The sequence below is a fragment of the Panthera uncia genome (genome assembly GCF_023721935.1).
Source record: "Panthera uncia isolate 11264 chromosome D3 unlocalized genomic scaffold, Puncia_PCG_1.0 HiC_scaffold_8, whole genome shotgun sequence".
Classification (NCBI taxonomy): Eukaryota; Metazoa; Chordata; class Mammalia; order Carnivora; family Felidae; genus Panthera; species Panthera uncia.
The window spans coordinates 84,418,702-84,437,316 of NW_026057586.1; the positions used below are offsets into that span (position 1 = coordinate 84,418,702).

The 18,615-nt window shown below is 35.6% G+C and overlaps 1 protein-coding gene across 5 annotated transcripts; it reads right to left on the bottom strand.

Moving 5' to 3' along the window:
* Nucleotides 1–906: 906 nt before the first annotated feature.
* RSRC2 (arginine and serine rich coiled-coil 2) lies at nucleotides 907–18,566 on the bottom strand. Of its 5 annotated transcripts, none has more exons than XM_049619431.1 (10): nucleotides 18,424–18,566; nucleotides 14,441–14,597; nucleotides 13,051–13,094; nucleotides 10,387–10,577; nucleotides 9,125–9,328; nucleotides 6,806–6,928; nucleotides 4,707–4,786; nucleotides 3,246–3,475; nucleotides 2,712–2,801; nucleotides 907–1,565 (listed from the first exon to the last, which is right to left on the bottom strand). In XM_049619431.1, the coding sequence occupies exons 1-10, from the start codon at nucleotides 18,427–18,429 to the stop codon at nucleotides 1,386–1,388; spliced, it is 1,305 nt and encodes a 434-aa protein (XP_049475388.1). In that variant the 5' UTR covers nucleotides 18,430–18,566; the 3' UTR covers nucleotides 907–1,385. The 5 variants fall into 5 exon arrangements, with proteins under 5 accessions (XP_049475388.1, XP_049475390.1, XP_049475387.1 ...); XM_049619433.1 differs by having other exon boundaries at nucleotides 10,387–10,599; XM_049619430.1 differs by having other exon boundaries at nucleotides 3,246–3,478; nucleotides 18,424–18,564.
* Between the last annotated feature and the right edge of the window lie 49 nt (nucleotides 18,567–18,615).

Consider the following 18,615-nt stretch of genomic DNA (forward strand, 5'->3'; position numbering starts at 1 on the left):
TAAGCCCTTTACCAATGTATATGAAAAATCTTACAACTACACATTCATCACAAAAACATGCCCAATAAGCAAGTTGACCAGAGTTATGAACTCATTTTAAAAATAAAAGTGTTAAAGGGTGCCTGGGTGGCTCAGCCGGTTGAGCATCCGACTTCGGCTCAGGTCACGATCTCATGGCTGGTGAGTTCGAGCTCTGCATCAGGCTCTGTGCCGACCGCTCGGCCTGGAGCCTGCTTCGGATTCTGTGTCTCCCTCTATGCCCCTCCCCCGCTCATGCTCTTGTCTCTGTCTCAAAAATAAACATTCAAAAAAAAAATTAAAAAAAAAAAAGGTGTTAAGTTTTTACCATTAAGCATGCTTCCCTTGTTGTATTGTGCTACTACATTATAAAGTTGTTTTCCAACGAATTTTTCTAGGGAAAGGTGAAAATTATGACTTTGTACCAATAAAAGCAAATGAATTACAAGTTCTGCGGTTCTCCCCCTCCACCCTGTTTATGCCCTATTTAATTTAGTGACAAAGTAGTTTTCTAACATTTTAGTACTAGTGAAGACTTCAAAGGGATAATGAGCAAAGGGCATACCAAGAACTTGTTACAAGGCACTTTATTAAAATAAAAGTGCTTACATCCCTTTAACGTATTAATCTATTTCCTGAATAACATGGAATATTGAACAAATATTGTACACCAATTCTGTTCCTTAGAGTAGTAGGAACACAGTATTAATGTTTGTTATTCCTCCCAACTTTTTACATTTTTGCTCACCATGGTATTGCCTAGAGCATATTTAACTGTTAAAAAAAAAAAAAAAAGAAGGAATTTCTACCTAGTGTTCTCTAATAGCAATTGCAAAATGCTACAAAACCCATCAAACAAATTCAAATAAGAATTCCAGGTAACTTAAATTAACACCAGTTTTGAGAAAACCATTTTTATTATCATCACCACCCAGCTTATTTGTGCTGGATTATGTACCAAATGGCCAGATCTTCTAAAGAACATCTACATAACATTTCTTTCATGTTTCAAGAGATGAAAATAACTGTACAAGGTTAAGTACAAAAGTACACAAGACAGCGGACACGAAATATCCATGTATGAGATTTTATCCCACCTGCAGCTTTTATATATTTGAAAAGTAGAATTCATGAACTAAAAAATATTGTCCTTCTATAGTCCTGTCAAGTTTAATGGAAGTGTGTTTAACCTGATTACAACACTAACACCAGTATCACTGATCTGATATTTACAAAAAATCGTATTTTTCAATAAATTAAAGTCAATGCAACACCCATGCAAGCTAGAATGCTAGCTGTTTGGTGAACAAGGACCTGACATCAGAACCAGAAGTCTATAAAGTCCCAAACAGTAGGTCTGATCTTTTTCAAACTGCATCCATTCCTCGCATTGATGATGTGAAACCCAATCCCATTCCCCTTTGTGTGTGGGTCTGTGATCTTGCCATTTCATACTGAGCATCTAGATTTCTAAATACTTCTTCCTGTTGCTTCAAAGTCTTGTAACTTTCTTCATCAACTGAGCTACATCCAGCTTCATCTTCGCTCTAAACATCAGATAAAAAATATATTGTTAAAATTAACACAGATGAGAAAAAAGGTTTTTTCTCACTTGACAGTACTTATGATAAATCACATTTTTTAGGATATGGATTTGACCTTATTTAGCTCCCATTCATCCATTTAGCACGTATGAAGTACAAGGCAATGTTCTAAGTATTGGGAAGGACCAGGAGATATGCTATTTTAAAAAGGCAGGTGAAGAGTGCCTGGGTGGCTCGGTCAGTTAAGCATCCGACTTCGGTTCAGGTCATGATCTCATGGCTTGTCAGTAGGAACCCCGTGCTGCGCTCTGTGCTGACAGCTCAGTCTGCAAACTGCTTCACATTCTGTGTCTCCCTCTTGCTCTCTGCCCCTCCCCCGCTCATGCTGTGTCTCAAAATAAACATTGAAAAATTAAAAAAAAAGAAAAAAAAAAAGCAGGTGAGACAGGACTATAAAGAAGTTGACATGTGAGAAGAAACCAAGAATGATGCAGGGACCTGAGGGAAGAAAAGGACAGGGAAAGCTAGCAGCAGATGCAAAGGTCCTCTGGCATTGTTCCAAAACAGCCAGTTCAGTGCAGCTTGCTTTAAGCCAAATACCCTTTTGATGAAAAAAACACATTCCCTTAAGTAATAATACCTGAGCATTTGTGAAGTTTTCCCAATTGTTATATTAAATCTAACACTGGACCTGTACATTTACACTTTACTCAGGAAAAAAAAAAATCTAAATAAAAACTTGAAACAAAAAAATCTATGTCTTAATTTAAAAAAACTCCCTGGAAACTTTAAAAATTAAGATTCTATTCCAAGTACACTTAGCTTTTTTAAATGAGCAATTTTTTTAGGCAAATTCATTACTTCCCATTTATAATTTCATTTTTATTTACTAAGTAAAGCTTACAATCTTAAAAATGGTTCATCTAAGGTATAAGCAAGTTATAATCAACATGTTAATTTAAATGGAATAATTTGTATTGTCAACTAACTAGTGATAACATAATTCTGTGAAATTAATCTGAAGAACATTAACAAGAAAGCATCAGAAAGAACCCAAAGTTGACACATTACTGAAATAACTTTTAGATGGAGGAACAATGTTAACCCGAAAATGTTAATATGAATTTTAATTCCAACCATGTAACTCACCTTAATACCCATTAGTTTCCTGAACTTGACATTTTGGTCCTTGTTTCCAAAATTCAATTTTTCCCATATTTCAGCAGACTGGGATTTGTCCTGTTAAGAAACACTCAACTTTTAGAATACATAAAATTTAGGTTCTCTTTTATCAGGTTACTAAATCTCTCTGTAAAAGAAACAACAGCATTTATGGCATTCTACCAATGGAGTTTATCATTATCATTATTTTAAGATTCCTATTACAATGTAATGAAACAAAGAAATAGAAGTACTTCACATTATATCCTTCATGGAAAAAACTTAAGCTAAGAAGCAGCTTCTTCACCCATTATAAATTTACAGGAATACTGTTTTTTTTTTTTTTTCCTACAACTGGACTTAGATCATGCTTTTTCCAAAATTAAGTAACTGTGGTAAATTAAACTATTCCAATCAGGTCTGCAGAATAATAAACCCAAACCGATCCTTTCCAATCCACTGTTGCTCTGAACAACTACTTATTAGGTATAAATGACAATAAAGAGGAATTAAAGAACTTACCCCTTCTTTCTTGCCCTGCCAAAGCATTTTCCTTTTTTTCTCTTGTTCAGCAAATTTCATTGGATTCACAGCTGCTGGGTTGTAATAGCTAGGTACAGCTATTCCGGTCTCTGCCAAAGCTTTAGCCTGCAGGGCAGCCATCTGAGCTGCCATAGCTATCTGAGGGGTAACTTGCGTTCCCGATGCCAACAAGGCAGCAACATTGAGAACGGAACCTCCGGTGGCTGCAGCTGCTGAAGAGAAGGGAAGTACAGATTTCTAGACTAAGCAAAGCAAACCTCCTAACTTACAGCAGTGCGTTTACATGTAAGAACTAATCTACAAAAAGGCAGAATATTTTCACCAAAATAAGGAAATGCATGTTAGTTTATAAAGCAGTTAACAGTTTAGTAAAAATTTATTGGACGTACTTATAAGATTTCCTGGATGTGATCCTTTATACATACTTTACATATCTGAAAATAGTAAGGATTCTACAAACAGTAAAAAGATTCGTGATTTCAATGAAAATGAACTATGGTGCTTGTAGCTAACTTGTAACACAATAAAAACAGCCCAACATGGGGCTCGAACTCAGGAACCGTGAGATGACCTGAGCTGAAGTCAGATGCTGAACTAAGCCACCCAGGCACCCCTAAAAACTTTCATTTTTACAGTCTTTAAAAGCTTACAAAAGGATTTAAGACATTTATTTGAAACTCTTAAACGAGTATTTAAGATATTAAGGAAGACACACGTAAAACAAATACTAAGCCCAAGTCCTATAAAGGTTAAATGCCATGCCTGGTGTTTCCATTTTAAGTGGTTGAGTCAGGAACTGCATCAATTTTCTGTGAATAGACTGTTCTGACTAAATATTTTTCTGTCAGTCCAGGATATAAGCTTAAAAAGTTCTCTCCATTACTAATATCGTGGCAATCCAGTTATGAAAGTTTTGAGGAAAATAACAATTTGTACAATTTAGGTAATTTCAAGAAGCACCAACTAACTAGAAATGTCAACAAAACAAAAAACACCTTCCAGATTACATTCCATACAACTCAACAAGCACTCTCTGATCATCTTCAATCAGGCAATGTTTGTGTTATGTCGAAAGTCTTGATTTCTTATCCAGGTTTAGCCATCATTTTATTAAACTGCATTTTCTCAAAAATCATGACTGAAAGACGTGCAGTACGGCTAAAGTTTAAACAAGAACAGTGACTATTCACTTGCCAAAATTACGTCCATCAACTAATTAAGAAACATATATGCACGAAGAAATTATGAGCTATGAAAGTTAACATCAAAAAGTAAGTTATCCACATTTCAGTAACATTGACCAAAACAAACAAAGCAAGGTTTACTGTGCACTGCTGGCTAGCAAAGATCACGGGTGATTTGCTTCCATTATTTTTCTGAATTTTTCAAATTTTCTATAAGGAAATGCCATACACTTCCATAATAAAGAAAATAAATTACCTGCAGCTATTTCTTGTTGTTTTTGTTTTTCAACCATTTCTTTTTCTCGCTGTTCTTGTAATTTCTTTGCCCTTTCCAACCTGTCAATAACAATTGCAATGAATTTAAAACAACGCTCAATATAAAACCATTATTTATCTTTGTACTTCTCCACACGTACAGACACGAGACAATATAGAATTTTAAATTAAATTTAACACATTGGTATCTGAACATGTGAAAAAAAAGCATTCGTTCTGAACATATCAGCCACAGTTAAAAGAACTATTTCAGTATTTGTTTTAAACATTTTTAAATTCACGGAACCAAAAACTGGAATAGTTTTTACACACAGTTCTCACGGAGAGTATTTTGAAAAAATAAAAATTATTCAGTCTTGAACTGGAAACATGAAACATAAATTCATCTCCAAATGAAAGAAAAACAGGTTCTGGTTCACTCTAAATTCACTAATACATACATATACTAAACGTGCTGTCAAGCCAGTATCTATTTCTTATATAGCAAGTTGTAAGTAATATCATCTTCATGAGTTCCTGAAAGAGAAGACTCTTTTCTTCAAAGGATTACTGATTTCCCAATCATAAGTTAAAAGCCACCCCTTCCTCCTTCAATTTGGTATAAAAGGACAAAAATTAGGGAAAAGATTTTGTTTCGGGGTACTACAAGTAGTAAAATACAGCAAATGGGCATTCACTTTAGCAATTGCTAAAATTTACATTACATGAATATAACAATCTATAATTTTATTCCCATTTATTGATCACATATGCAACAAAGAAACAGTACAGACTTGATTTTGTGCTTGGGGATAAAAGTTTCTGATTAGGGATAACATTAAAATGTTGGTCCACATATGTGAAAAATATTTTCAAATGAGTTTAAACATTTCGTCCTTATTTTTTAAAAAAGGAACAACAACGGTCTACATACTACAGTTTCTTATTAACCAAAGATTTCCCTTCAAACTTCAAATTAGCCAAAGAGCAATCTGGTATTCTGAAAAAAATTATTTCATATAAATTTATCTGAAAATCACTAAGCAGATTATTTAAGTCAAAATAGTTTTAGATGCTAGAAACAGCTTCAAAAGTAATAAAAGCCCCAAATTAAAACACACCCAACTTAATAAGAATACAGGGCTTAAAAAAATACTGGCCAGGCTTAATCGGCTATTCTTTATAGATTAGTTCAATACTATTATAAATTACTTCTTCATTTCGTTGATTTTAGTTTCAGGAAGAAAATATAATTGACTATTATTGGTTGCATATTTAAAATGGCCATTGCAGGTTGGAATTAACACCATTCACTAAGGTGAATGGAATGAAGAAGGGGCGAGCTCACACCTTTGCTGCTGCTGCTGTTCAGCTGGAGTTTCTGCCAGGCTGGGTTCACAGGGCAGCAGCCCATCAGGTTACATTGTGATAACTGTATTTTTGTAATGAAAAAAAAAATACAAACTCAATTTCATAAGGAAAAAAACCCCAAATCAAAAGTATAGTTTTCAGAATATGGGAAAACCTGCAAACAAGCACTTGGATTTTACTTTACTTCTTCCCTCTCTCTATAAGGCAGTTCTTTCAATGATTTTGCACGTTTTGGCCAGACAGCCCTACTGTGTGTCATCCCACAATTATCAGAACATCTTTGACGTTATTTCAAAATTAAACCGTACAACAATCTCATGCTATCAGCAGTAAAATTTACAAGATCAAATAAATCACCTTGCAATGTTAAGCAATTTCAGAGGCGAAATTTAAGAGTTTTTGAATCAGACCTAAGATTTCTAAAGAGTTTCAATTGCAAACCAAAAATATTTAGAAGCCTAAATTTGAGAAAAATGAAACAGTTAATCACGAAGGGAAAAAAACAAACTGTTGCAGACATTGTAATCTCTCCAGTTGGACAAACTGGTAAATGTTTAAAATGAGAATTAACAAATTACTTACTTATGAGTTCCAAATCACAGAGCTGGCACAATAGCATAGCTAGATTTAATCATTTAACTTATATGAAACCATTCACTTTATCCACACAATTGAGCATCTACTTCCAGTTGAAAAAATGAAAAACACATCAATAGAAAACATACGAACCTCCTAGCTAAAGCTTCTTGTGCATCCATTGCTGTGTTTCTGCCTCTGAAGGGAGGTGGACTGGGAGTTCGGCTTAAACTTCTGCTAAATCTTCTTGGTTTTTCAATTCTCTTCTTTCTATCTCTGTGATAAATCATATTTCACATGTTGCAATACAGCCAAGTAATAATAATTACCTCACTTAATCAAAACCAATTATATTTACATGGGTACCAAACAGTAGATAATGTACTTCAAACCCTTTCCTCTCCACCTCTGCCCTACAGCTTCCACAAGGTATCAAGGTTCCCTGAATGTGCTGCTAGTTTTCTGCAAGTTCATTTAACCATCCCAGTTACAGACATTTAGAATGTTTCCAGTCTTTTGCTCTTACAGTGTTACAAAGATAAACTTTATACTGTTATTTTATGCTTACATAGATGAATATATACGATAAATCCCTAGTAGCAAGATCCATAGTTTAAATGTTCCTAGTATTTTAATCTACAATGAATTAGTTCATAAATGTTAAAAACCCAAAGCACGTTATCAGAACAAAAGAATTAGGAAAATTAAAGATTAAAAATAAAACAAAAAACAGGCAGCGACCAGAGTGGAGTAACAGTGGCCAAAACTAGAATTGCCATTAAAAAAAAAAAAAGCTAGAAATGCCATAAATAATGGCCTGTATTGCCCAAATGGAGAATAAAAATTATGGTAGTTAATGGTGAAATCCATTTACCCTAAATTCACTAAACCTCCTAACTGGTAAAGTTCAAATTAGTAACCTATTATAAACTAAAACTACTGATATACTGAAATGCCTGGGTAGCTCAGTTGGTTAAGCATCCAACTTCAGCTCAGGTCTCACAGCTTGGGAATTTCAGCCCCGTATCTGGCTCTCTGCTGACAGCTAGGAGCCTGGATCCTGCTCTTAGGGTTCTGTGTCTCCCTTTCTTTCCACCCCTCCCTTGCTTGTGTTCTCTTTCTCTCTCTCTCAAAAAATAAATAAACATTAAAAAAAAAAGCTGAGGGGCGCCTGGGTGGCTCAGTCAGTTAAGCAGCCGACTTCGGCTCAGGTCATGATCTCGCGGTCTGTGAGTTCGAGCCCCGCGTCGGGCTCTGGGCTGACAGCTCAGAGCCTGGAGCCTGTTTCAGATTCTGTGTCTCCCTCTCTCTCTGGCCCTCCCCCTTTCATGCTCTGTCTCTCTCTCAAAAATAAATAAAAAATGTTAAAAAAAAAAATTAAAAAAAAAAAAAAAAAAGCTGATATAGTGATCAAAAGTGATAAACCAAGTTACTGTAATAAGCACAGTCTACTTTTACCTGCATTTCAGTCTTTACAGACTAACTTGAGCAGTAAGCTAATAAAAAAGCTTTTTCTATTACTTTAACATCAGGACCTCTGCATATACGTACACTATTAATAACTGCCATATGTAAATATAATTATAAATATATCCTCTGAATATTTACATTTTTTCTCTTGTGCTTTAAAAATTTTTTTTCTATTTTATTTTAGAGAAAATGGGGGGAGGGGCAGAGGGAGAGAATCCCAAGCAGGTTCCATGCTCAGCATGGAGCTGATGCTGGGATCGATCCCAAGACCCTGGGATCATGACCTGAGCCAATATCAAGAGTCAGGATGCTCATGTGACTGAGCCACCCAGGTGGCCCTTCTCTTATTTCACTTCCTGTCTCAACAAATTAAAGCCTCCCCTCAAACAAGTCAGGTTTGAATAAGCTCATCTTTCTGAATGTCTAGAGATAGCATATAGAGTATGGTGGGTTAAGCACTCGTATTCAGACACACTTGGGACTTGGTCCTGACAGTACTATTTAATAACTGTATCATTTGAGGCTTCCTAGACAAGTTACTTAAGGTTAAGTCCAATGGTCTGAATTCACAAAACAATTGTTTTGCTACTATGATTTTAATGGGACTATTCCTACCTACACTTCACAGAGTATCTGATTAAATGAGTATACGTAAGAATGCTATGCAAATGTTCAGGTTTGTTCTTTATTCGTCAGAATGTGATAAAAAAAAATTTTTTTTAAGTTTATTTATTTTCATAAGGAGAGATGGAGACAATCTCCCGCAGTGATGGTGGGGAGCCCAATATGGGGCTCGAACCCATGAACCACGAAATCATGACCTGAGATGAAACCAAGACTCAGATGCTTAACCAAGTGAGCCATGCAGGCGCTCCATGATCAATATATTTTATAACTCTAAATAAAATTCCGATCCACAATTTTGATGTTTTCATAGCGAGAGAAGATGAACAGACCCTGTGAGGGACCTATCTAATTTTATTCATGATCATGACTACTTACCGACTTCTACTCCTTGTCCTACTCCTGCTTCTGCTTCTATGCCTGTGTCTTGATCTTGAACGGGACCGAGATCGGATCCGACGTTTTCTTTCCCGGCTTCTGGATCTTGATTTCTTCCTCTCTCTGCTTCTGGATCTTGACTTCTTCCGCTCCCTACTCCTGGATCGAGACTTCTTCCGCTCTCTGCTTCTACTACGATGACGCCTAAAAATAAAGCCCACAAATTTGTAGTTACTTAAAGAAGTATCTTTTCAAACTACAGACATTATGAATTAATTATCTACCATGTGTGCTGTCAAATCAGGCTATAAACTACTCTGTATTGTATATAGAAAAGATAATTGAAGCTTTTAATGAAGGAAGTTACAACAAATGGGCCTTTATTCTTGTTTGATGATGCCTCAGAGGGAACACAGTAAAGCTGTAACATGCCAAAAATGCAATGCATCCTACCCCAACTTAAGATTCTGTTTAATAGTTTAAAGTCTACTATTGCCTCATTGGAGTATTTATGCAACTTAAAGATGACAAGTTAATCTATTACTGAAAAATTTTGACCCAGTTTGATACCACCTATTTCCACAAACTCCAAACATGATGTTAAACACTGCTTCTTAAAGCAAAATTCCCACAAATTTCAGCCATGACCCAGTCTCTAAAAAAAACCTTTTCACCTATACCACACAGTATCAGCAAATTCTACACCAACAATGTAAAAGGATCATTTTATTGGCTTAAACATAGTTCAGCTATGTAACTTTTTAACTACAAGAAACAGATAAATTACAAAATTAAAAACAAACAAACAAACAAACAAAAAGCACTTCACTAACTGAATGTGTGAATCATCATCATCCTTTACCCCCCAGTCTTGGACACCATTTTTGCCTTTATCTGGTAACAATGTCCCAAAGATTTCGGCAACTAATGGACATCAGTAGGCAAGAGAAGAGGTCAAGTTAGCAAACACATGTATTTTCTTCTCCTTCCATGTTTGAGAGAGAGCACACATATGTGTGAGAATCCCCAAGTAGGCTCCTCCCTGTCAGTGCAGAGCCTGACGTGGAGTTCAAACTCACTAACCATGAGATCATGATCTGAGCTAAAATCAAGAATTGCTCAACTGACCAAGCCACCCAGATGCCCCACCAAATATATGTATTTTCTAATTAAGACTGTTTGGGTATTGCTGGATTAATGAGAAGCTTTACATAACATAGCTCTACGGATGGCAGTCACTTATAAATGCCCAAACTACTTACCTTTCACGAGACCTAGATCTTGAGTGACTTCTGCCTCTTGATGACTTTCTTTCTTTGCGTTTGTGTCTGTCCTCGCCATTTTCAGATGAATTTAGTCGTTCTCTTCCTTTATCAGAAGAATGTTCTTTGTCATTATGTTCCTCAGACTTGTGTTTCTTAGATGATTTATCTTTGGATTCATGTCTTCTTGCCTGTTTTAAGAAGAAGTTGGTTCTTTCAGGAAAATAGTGCAACAAAGAGAGTTAGTATGGGTATCAGTAGACAAAAATGTTGAGATGCAACATTAGTAACCTTAGGAGTGTGTGGCAAATAAAAAAATGATCTAGTTTCACATCACCCAATGTTGCAGATGAATACTACTAATCTTTGTCTTTATAAATCCCCCAAATGCAGTTTCCTCCCCAAATTAACACAATTAAAACAATGATTTTCAATGTTGAAATAATATTGAAAAACCATCTTATCAGAAAAAAGGATTCCCTGATGTTTCTTTTTTTATCTAAAAGAGTAGGGAGATACACATCAAAGCTTTCAAAATTTTCCAATAAACCTTTTAGAGAAACAAACCACATACACATATATACATCAACTTCTAAAACCAGAGTACATATCATTTACGTTTAAAAACAGTAACAAAGATGATCAGGACACAAAGAAATGCACCAGAAAACGCATTTCAATTAGGTAGCTAAATAAGATTACTCTTACTAATTATTAGTATTTTCTGCAATTTAAGTTACTTTACGCAGAGTTGAAGTGTCCTTTTTAAAGCTATACTGCCACATTCTCTCTAAAAGACGGCTCTTGGTTTTTCTCCCAATGTCTAAACTGTGATGCAATCACTTTTCATCTTGCAATATCCCAACGGGCTTGGAGTTCTATTACATTTCATGTACCTAGGGTAGAAAATGGCAACCGTATCTGTTTTAATTTTTACAAAATCAAACTAGGCATAATATAATTAATCCCTACACCATTATACAATACCTACTTTCCCCATACTCTGAAAGATTTAAAACCAAGGCTTTTGCTTTCACAAAATAGGCATTCAGAGACCGAGCTAAAATTAATTGCATGATCAAGTCTCCATCCTACACTCACACACCAAATTAGGAAGTGAGAAACATTAGATCTCCTCACATTAAGTTGTCAAACCCATCTTTTAGGTAAGGCTTAAAATCCCAGACATCTCAGAATCACAATTTTAAAGCTGGAAGGAAATTCAGATGGTCTAAATTCCCCTTACTGTAAGTATGACTATACTAAGATCTAAAGTCACAAAGCTACATGGTAGCAGCTGAACCCAGACCCCATGTTCTTCTGATGCCCAGGACACTGCTTTTCTACCACAACAGGACACTTATCTCATGTTTCCCAAACAGGCCATAGCATGTTTCTTTCCACTCAAGATTAACTTTTCTTAAAAACAAAAAACTTGGCCAAACATTTTGGAACATGCATGATATATCTGAAAAGAATCATAGTAAGTTAATATTTTGCAGAAAAACAAGAGACCTGGAGACACACCTAAATTTTACTTTCATTGCCAGTTCTCTATAATATGAACTTATAAAAGTTATTTCCTTGATTTTGCCATATAGTGGCAAACTGGAAAAGCTTTAAATGGTTCAACTTCCAAAGGTTTTAGAGTTTATTTCAATCCAGGTTTCCAAACATAACATTACTATTAAAAAAAAAAACATTAAAACCCTTAACTGATTTAAGATATACTTAAGGGAAATAGGAGTTTGAATGACTAATAGTTACCTTATCATGAAGTAGGCTTATTATTTTGCTATCTGAGTCTGCAGCGTCTTCAGTTCAGTCTCTTCGCGCATTAGCACGCTGAGTATGATTTATTATAGAAATGTTATCATGTGAGCTAAACAAAATAGTCATTTTCACAAAAACTCTCCTAAATTAAAAATTTAACAGAGCTTCCATTAGGGGAAGAGGTGAAGTCCCTGCCCACGTTTTTTTTTTTTTTTTAGGAGTCCCTTGCCCAGCCCCCATAAGATTCTTCTCCTCCCTTTTTGGCTCCTACTTCTGTTCTTCCTTGTTGGCTCATCCCTTGTCTTCTCAGGTGGGCGAGCAAGTTAACTCCTCTGCAATACAGCTGCTGTCTTTTTTCCTCAAGTTTTGCTGTCACCGCCACCTTTCCAGCTGTCCCTCACAGACCCTTTTACTTCAAAATTCAGTACTACTTTTAGGGAAACTGAACTGGTTTGCTAATGAAAAGAGGACTCTCGTTACCTTCCATAAAGAAAAAGTAGCCCACGGATCTCTAGGATATTGCTACTTAAAGATGATTGCTATTTAAAAATCCTGAGCAGTCGTCAGGCATAAGGAGACTGGGGACCTCAGATTAATGGAAGCTCTGTGTGACAGGCCTAAAAAAACCAATTATAATCTTCATATGAAATTTTTATTGTGAATATTTTCACAACATAATAAAATTAATAATTTTTGAATGAACTTTTCATATAAACAACTATCTTCTTGAACAATGATGAATCCATATCATGCTTATTTTATAACCCAATTAACCTTTTAAATTTCAAGTTTTGGTACTTACCTTGATGAAATCATATATTCACACAAACATTTCTACCAGATATTTTACAAGAATTTTAAAGTGCCTATTCACTACAAAGTGTTAATTACCTCTTTGCTTCTGCTCCGGCTCCTGTGTTTTCTTCCTTCATTATCTGTAAACACATACAAAAGTTCACCATAAACAAAGATACAGAAATATCTCAAAAGCAAATTCTAACAGGTAAAAGACAATTTCCAGTCCTTCTTCCCACCCTTTTTAAAGTAGGCTTCATGCCTTGTGTGGAGCCCAACATGGGGCTTAAACTCACCACCCTGAGATCAAGAGTCAGACCCTTAACAGACTCTAGCCCATTTTGCTTAATTAAAATTCTACTTACTTTCAAAGACTATTTTTTTATGGCAAGGTGGGATTATTCTAGTTAAGACTGTATGTATTTGAAACAAATCAAGCCATCTGTACAAACCAGATATAACTGAGAGTAAGCAAAAAAAAAAACAAAAAAACAAAACAAAACAAAACAAAAACACCTCCATGACAAGTCAAAAACAGATACTGTCTTTCAGTTTGTCACAGACTCTTAATTTACAAAACATTCTGACTAGCCCATCTTGTTTTCCAGTCCACAGAAAATTTATAAAAGGGCTTAACAGAGGTACACAAGAAAAACAAAACAAGAATGCAAAAAAAGAAACAGGTTGAACTATATTTGGCTTAAGTGGTGAGAAGGGTGCTATAGTTTAGAATAATTTCCATTCAAAACTGATTTTAATACTGTACAGTTTCAAATATATATGTAAAAATATATATCTGAACTATCTTATAGATAATTATCTGTGGGCACAAAGGATAAATAACTAGAGCTCAGGTCTTAAAATTCTCTTAACTCATTACCATTCTACTTTTCACTTAACCTCTTCATTATGTAGCAGTACTAGTTAAAAAAAAAATATACAGCAAAACGTCACGCTTCCTATATCATATCAATCTATTCTTTTTCAGGTTAACGAGTAAGGAACATCTCAAAACGCCAAAATGTCTTGCTTCAGAAATATTCTAACATTAAATTAATCAAAACACAAGGTTAAACACCTTCTTGTATTGTATATCAAAGCATGTTAAAGAACTCCAGAAAAACATACCACTGCCCAGACCACAGCTTTCAAAAACATTTTCCCAATGTTGAAAAAATGAAATTTAAACATCTCAGGGTGGACAAATAATTACTGTGACACAAATAATTTTTGTGACACAAAAACACATTTTTGAAAAATATGTATATATTTGTCTTTGGAGAAGTTATAAATTTCTGCATGAAGACATTTATGCTTTTCATAATTAAAAAATTCTCCAGAAAATCACCCATGTACTTTTATTCATTTCTCAATTGGGGGAAAAAAACATTAATTGTATCAAAAACGAAATGTATGTTTTACACACACATCTAAATGGATTATAACAAATGCTGATAGTGGTAGTTACAGTTCCAACAACTCATACCTGACTTTCGTTTTCTTTCTCTTGACCTTGATCGTGATCTTGAGTAATGATGTTTTGAGGCTCTAGGAGAAATAGATACATCTGACTGCTCTTTTTTCTTATCTCTATCTGGGGATGTCTTTTCTGGGGCTAGTCCATCTCGCTCTGTGTCACTAGCCTAGAAGTTTAAAGAAAAATGATTATAAGTTCTTAATTACATTTAAAATATTCCAATTTCTTAAAAGAAAGGGAGGGAAAAGAATGATCCTTGAGTTAAAAAAAAAAAAAAATCAATAAATCAGAAGGCTAATTTATAAGTACCTATTCGTTGTGCCTGATAAACCTAAATAAATTGAAATGACTAACCCAGTAACAAAGATATATATTAGACTGATGTCTTTAACTTTAAAAAATCCTTATTCTCGTAACTTTAAAAACAATGGGGGAAGGGGAAGAAGAGGGCTCCAAGTATTTTCAAAGAACATACATTCAAACAGAAAAAATACAGACCATTTCAGATTTGTGAAGTCATTTACCTGACTTTACCAATAATGCTTATTTTAAAATAGCATACACTAAAAAAGCATTTAAAGTAAGTTGGTAAAGAGACTCAAGTCTGAAAAATCTAAGAAAACAGCAGAGAGAATGCTTCTAGATTATAAAAGAATAAACAGAAAATTAACTTACCTATCTGAGAACCCAATCTTAATTTCATTAACCCTCTTTAATGAAAACAGCCCCCTGGCACAGTGCTGCTGCAAAATATGGTCTGCCTCTCCTCACATATGCTCTGGGCTATGGAAACATTAAGTTGTTTCTGCTTTAAAGCATTTTATAAATTTTCACAATGCAATTAAAAAAAAATTAAATTGTACGTATACTTTCCAAAGAGTCCTGACTTAGATTTTTTCATCTAAATATCAGTTTTGTTTTCCAGTTTATAGAAGGCAATTTCACCTGCCTTGCTCATCATAACAAACTACTCAGCAGAGCAATCAAACAAATGAATTCTTGTTACTAATTTCCAGTTAAAAAAAGTATTTCTGTGGCTGTTTAACTGTGCAGTCCAAATTACAAACAGCAGCATCATACAAAAAAGACATTGATTTAAATGAGTCATAGAAAAAAGCTTCAAGAAGCTAAAACCTGAACTGTTCCCAAATCAGATTTTGATAAAAGGCAGGGGAAACCGTTTCAGTAGTATTCAGAAGGTGGACCACTTGGCCCTTGACCTAAGAATGGTTTTTACATTTTTAAAAAGATTAAGCAAGCAAGAAATGAGACAGAAACTGTATGTTGTCCACAATGTCTAGAATACTTACTACCATGGTCTTTACAGAAAAATCTGAATTGGATAAAAAGGGAATCACTATAAATTTTCAGCAGGAGGAAAAAAAATCACATGACAATGAATTTCTCCTTCCTTTAGGAAGATTAGTCCACAAAACAAATGCCAAGTAAACTAAAAGGGGAGTAATTTAACAAAGGAAGGGGGAGAAATTGCACTATTTCAACAACTATTTACTGAAGAGTCACAAATGTGCCAAACTCAATGCTAGACTCAAAGAATAAAATGCTAAAAGATTTACAAGCTTAGTTGGGATGAAAGACATAAATGTGTTAAGCCCCTGACAATGGTTTAAAAAAAAAAAAAGCAAACAAAGGAAACAACTAACTACTGGAGAGTTTCTTAGAATCATTCAAGGGTCTTGTCAGTTTTCTATGTATGGGTGATTTCTGGAATCATAAAATTTTTGTGGTGAAAGCTTTCATCGCATAGATTCGAGTTCAACTTTATCTTACAGCAAAGCTCCCCTAAGATGCTCTTTGTGCTCTACTTTCTAATAAATCAAGCTGTATCAACTAATCATGATTTTCACATTACCCATTTTCTTTTAATTCTCCTTCTCATCATTATCCTTATGGGCTACTTCAGAGATGTCTGTGATGTTAAGTGCTAATAAAGCTTACACTTGGTAAAACTGCAAAAACTTAAGCACTGCTATCACTTCTCTTGGGGGCATACTGCAGAACCACTGGCACATGTCATTCACTTTTTCAGAGGTCATGACTAGAACTATAAACGACCTTTCCACGGAAAAATCAGCATCTAGCCCAGGTAGTACAGGTTTTCAGTCAAGTTTATTTACGTGCATCACAGAAGCCTGGCAATAGGGAAGTCAAATGCCCGTGGCATAAGGGAAGACATCCAGTAATAGAAGCTAATAACTTATACCAAAAAGCCATTTTCATCTGTCAAACATATAGAGCAAAAACCGTCCTAACACTAAACAGGTATGAATGATAGGTAGCCAGTTGGCCCTTATTTCCATGAGGCTATTTTATTTTATAGCAATAGCCTAATGAAAAGTATCCAAAAAAAAAAAACCCCCAAAAAACAAAAACAAAACCCAACTGAATAAAATTTCTCTGATAAGTTCTTAACTTTATTTCAATTTAGCAGAGAGGTACATAAAAAATCTTAAATGCTAATTGCAAAGCCGTCTTCTACTCTAGCATTTGCTTTTTCAGAAGGCCACCAGTTATCCTAACATTTTAATCTTTTTTTAAACCCTAATAACCCTCAAGACCAAGTACACAAATCTTTTTCCAGTGCAAAGAAGGTACAGTGAATCTAATACTAGGCCACTTCTCCAGGGGACTGTGTCTTTTTATTGAACGAGGCACTGCAGGTCCAAATGTTTGAAATGGCTTCGTTTTTAAATTTGAGCCCAAGTAAAACAATGCTATTCTTTATTTAAAGTACCTTAAGGGACCCAAAACACTAAACAAAGGAAAACATTACATCGATTAGTTGCACAAACATAAAAAAAGGCTTCCAGTTGTTTGAAACCTTATCAAAAATTGGTTAATTCAATTAGGCATTGGAGGAGGGGAGTGCAGAAACCATCCTAATTCCAGAAACCCTAATTTTTATAAAAGAGCAAACAAAAAATTTTTCGTTATGATTATAGCCCTACTTGTTTTCGAAAAAGAGTAAACAGAACTTTTCTTTCCAGTGGAAAGGAATACAAAATGCTTGCATTTTTTAACAGTTTCAGTAGAAATGAAGTAATCACAATAACGCGATCCACCAGAATTGGGCATCTTATACTCAAAAGCAGGCTTTTTTTTTTTTTTTTAAGCACCATTGTTCTTATTTAAAATTAAACGGGTCAACGCAGGGTTCTTAAATTTAAAGAAACAACAGCAATGATAAGGCTTTATTATAATGCTTTTCAAAGACTTCAAAATGATTACATCACGAGCCTCTTCGGAAACAGAACAATCAGAAATCGTAGCTCCAAAGCCTTCCCGTAATTAAGCCGATTTTTTTTTTTTTTACTCCTTTTGAGCATCTTCCTCTGGTCCTTACTAAAAACAAATTAAGGTTTTAACAGGAGAAACACTAATCGAAATTATGCAACTAGAATCTTACTGAGCGTAAGCAAAAAAACCCAAACCAAACCAAAATAAAACCCCCAAACCAAAAAAACCTGCTATGACTCTTTTCCCATTCTATCCACTACAGACAACGCCTTTTTGACCCAATACTTTTCCAAGACCCTCGCGCCCCCCCCCCCCCCCGACTTTTTTCCCCCCCCCCCCCCCCCCCCCCCCCCCCGCATGCTTTTTCTCTCCTCCCCAGCCCTTCCCCAACACGGACATAAATTCCCAAGCCCTAATGGAACTCAATATAAACCACTAAAAATGAGTAAGCTAAACTGGACGCCGGTCCGTGGGTCAGAAAGAATACAGGGCTGGAAAAAAGATGAGGAAAGTTCTGGAAAAAAAAAAAGACACTCCCTGAGGCTCCCCACCCCCATCGACACCGCCTCATTTCCCCCTCCCTACAGCAGGCAGCCATGATGGCGGGCGCAGAAAAAGGCCGCGGCGCCATTTTGTCCACACACGCGCGGACAACAGCTCTGGGAGCCGTTCACCCACTCTTTGGGGAGTAGCAGAAAAACATCCCCGGCTTTAAACCCAGAGTTGGCACCTACCGCCATAGTCCAGAGTCCTTGCCGCTAGTGCGGCGCCTCCACTTGCCGCTCTCAACAGTACCGGCCGACCCGACGCTTCGCCACAGACTAAATCGCTCGCGCGAGAGACCCGGATGGCACAAAGGGGGATGAGGCCCGGTGCGTCGCACAGCTTGCTGGGAAAAAAAAAAAAATGGGTGGTGATAAGAGTCT

What these genes read in the sequence shown, in the direction of transcription:
- RSRC2 (XM_049619430.1), bottom strand. An exon ending in GCCGGAGCAGAAGCAAAGAG is followed by an intron (nt 10,578 to 13,050) that starts GTAATTAACACT and finishes TTCTTAAAACAG; the next exon opens with GCAAGAAGACATGAATCCAA. An exon ending in GGCAGGGCAAGAAAGAAGGG is followed by an intron (nt 2,802 to 3,245) that starts GTAAGTTCTTTA and finishes GTTTCTTAACAG; the next exon opens with GACAAATCCCAGTCTGCTGA.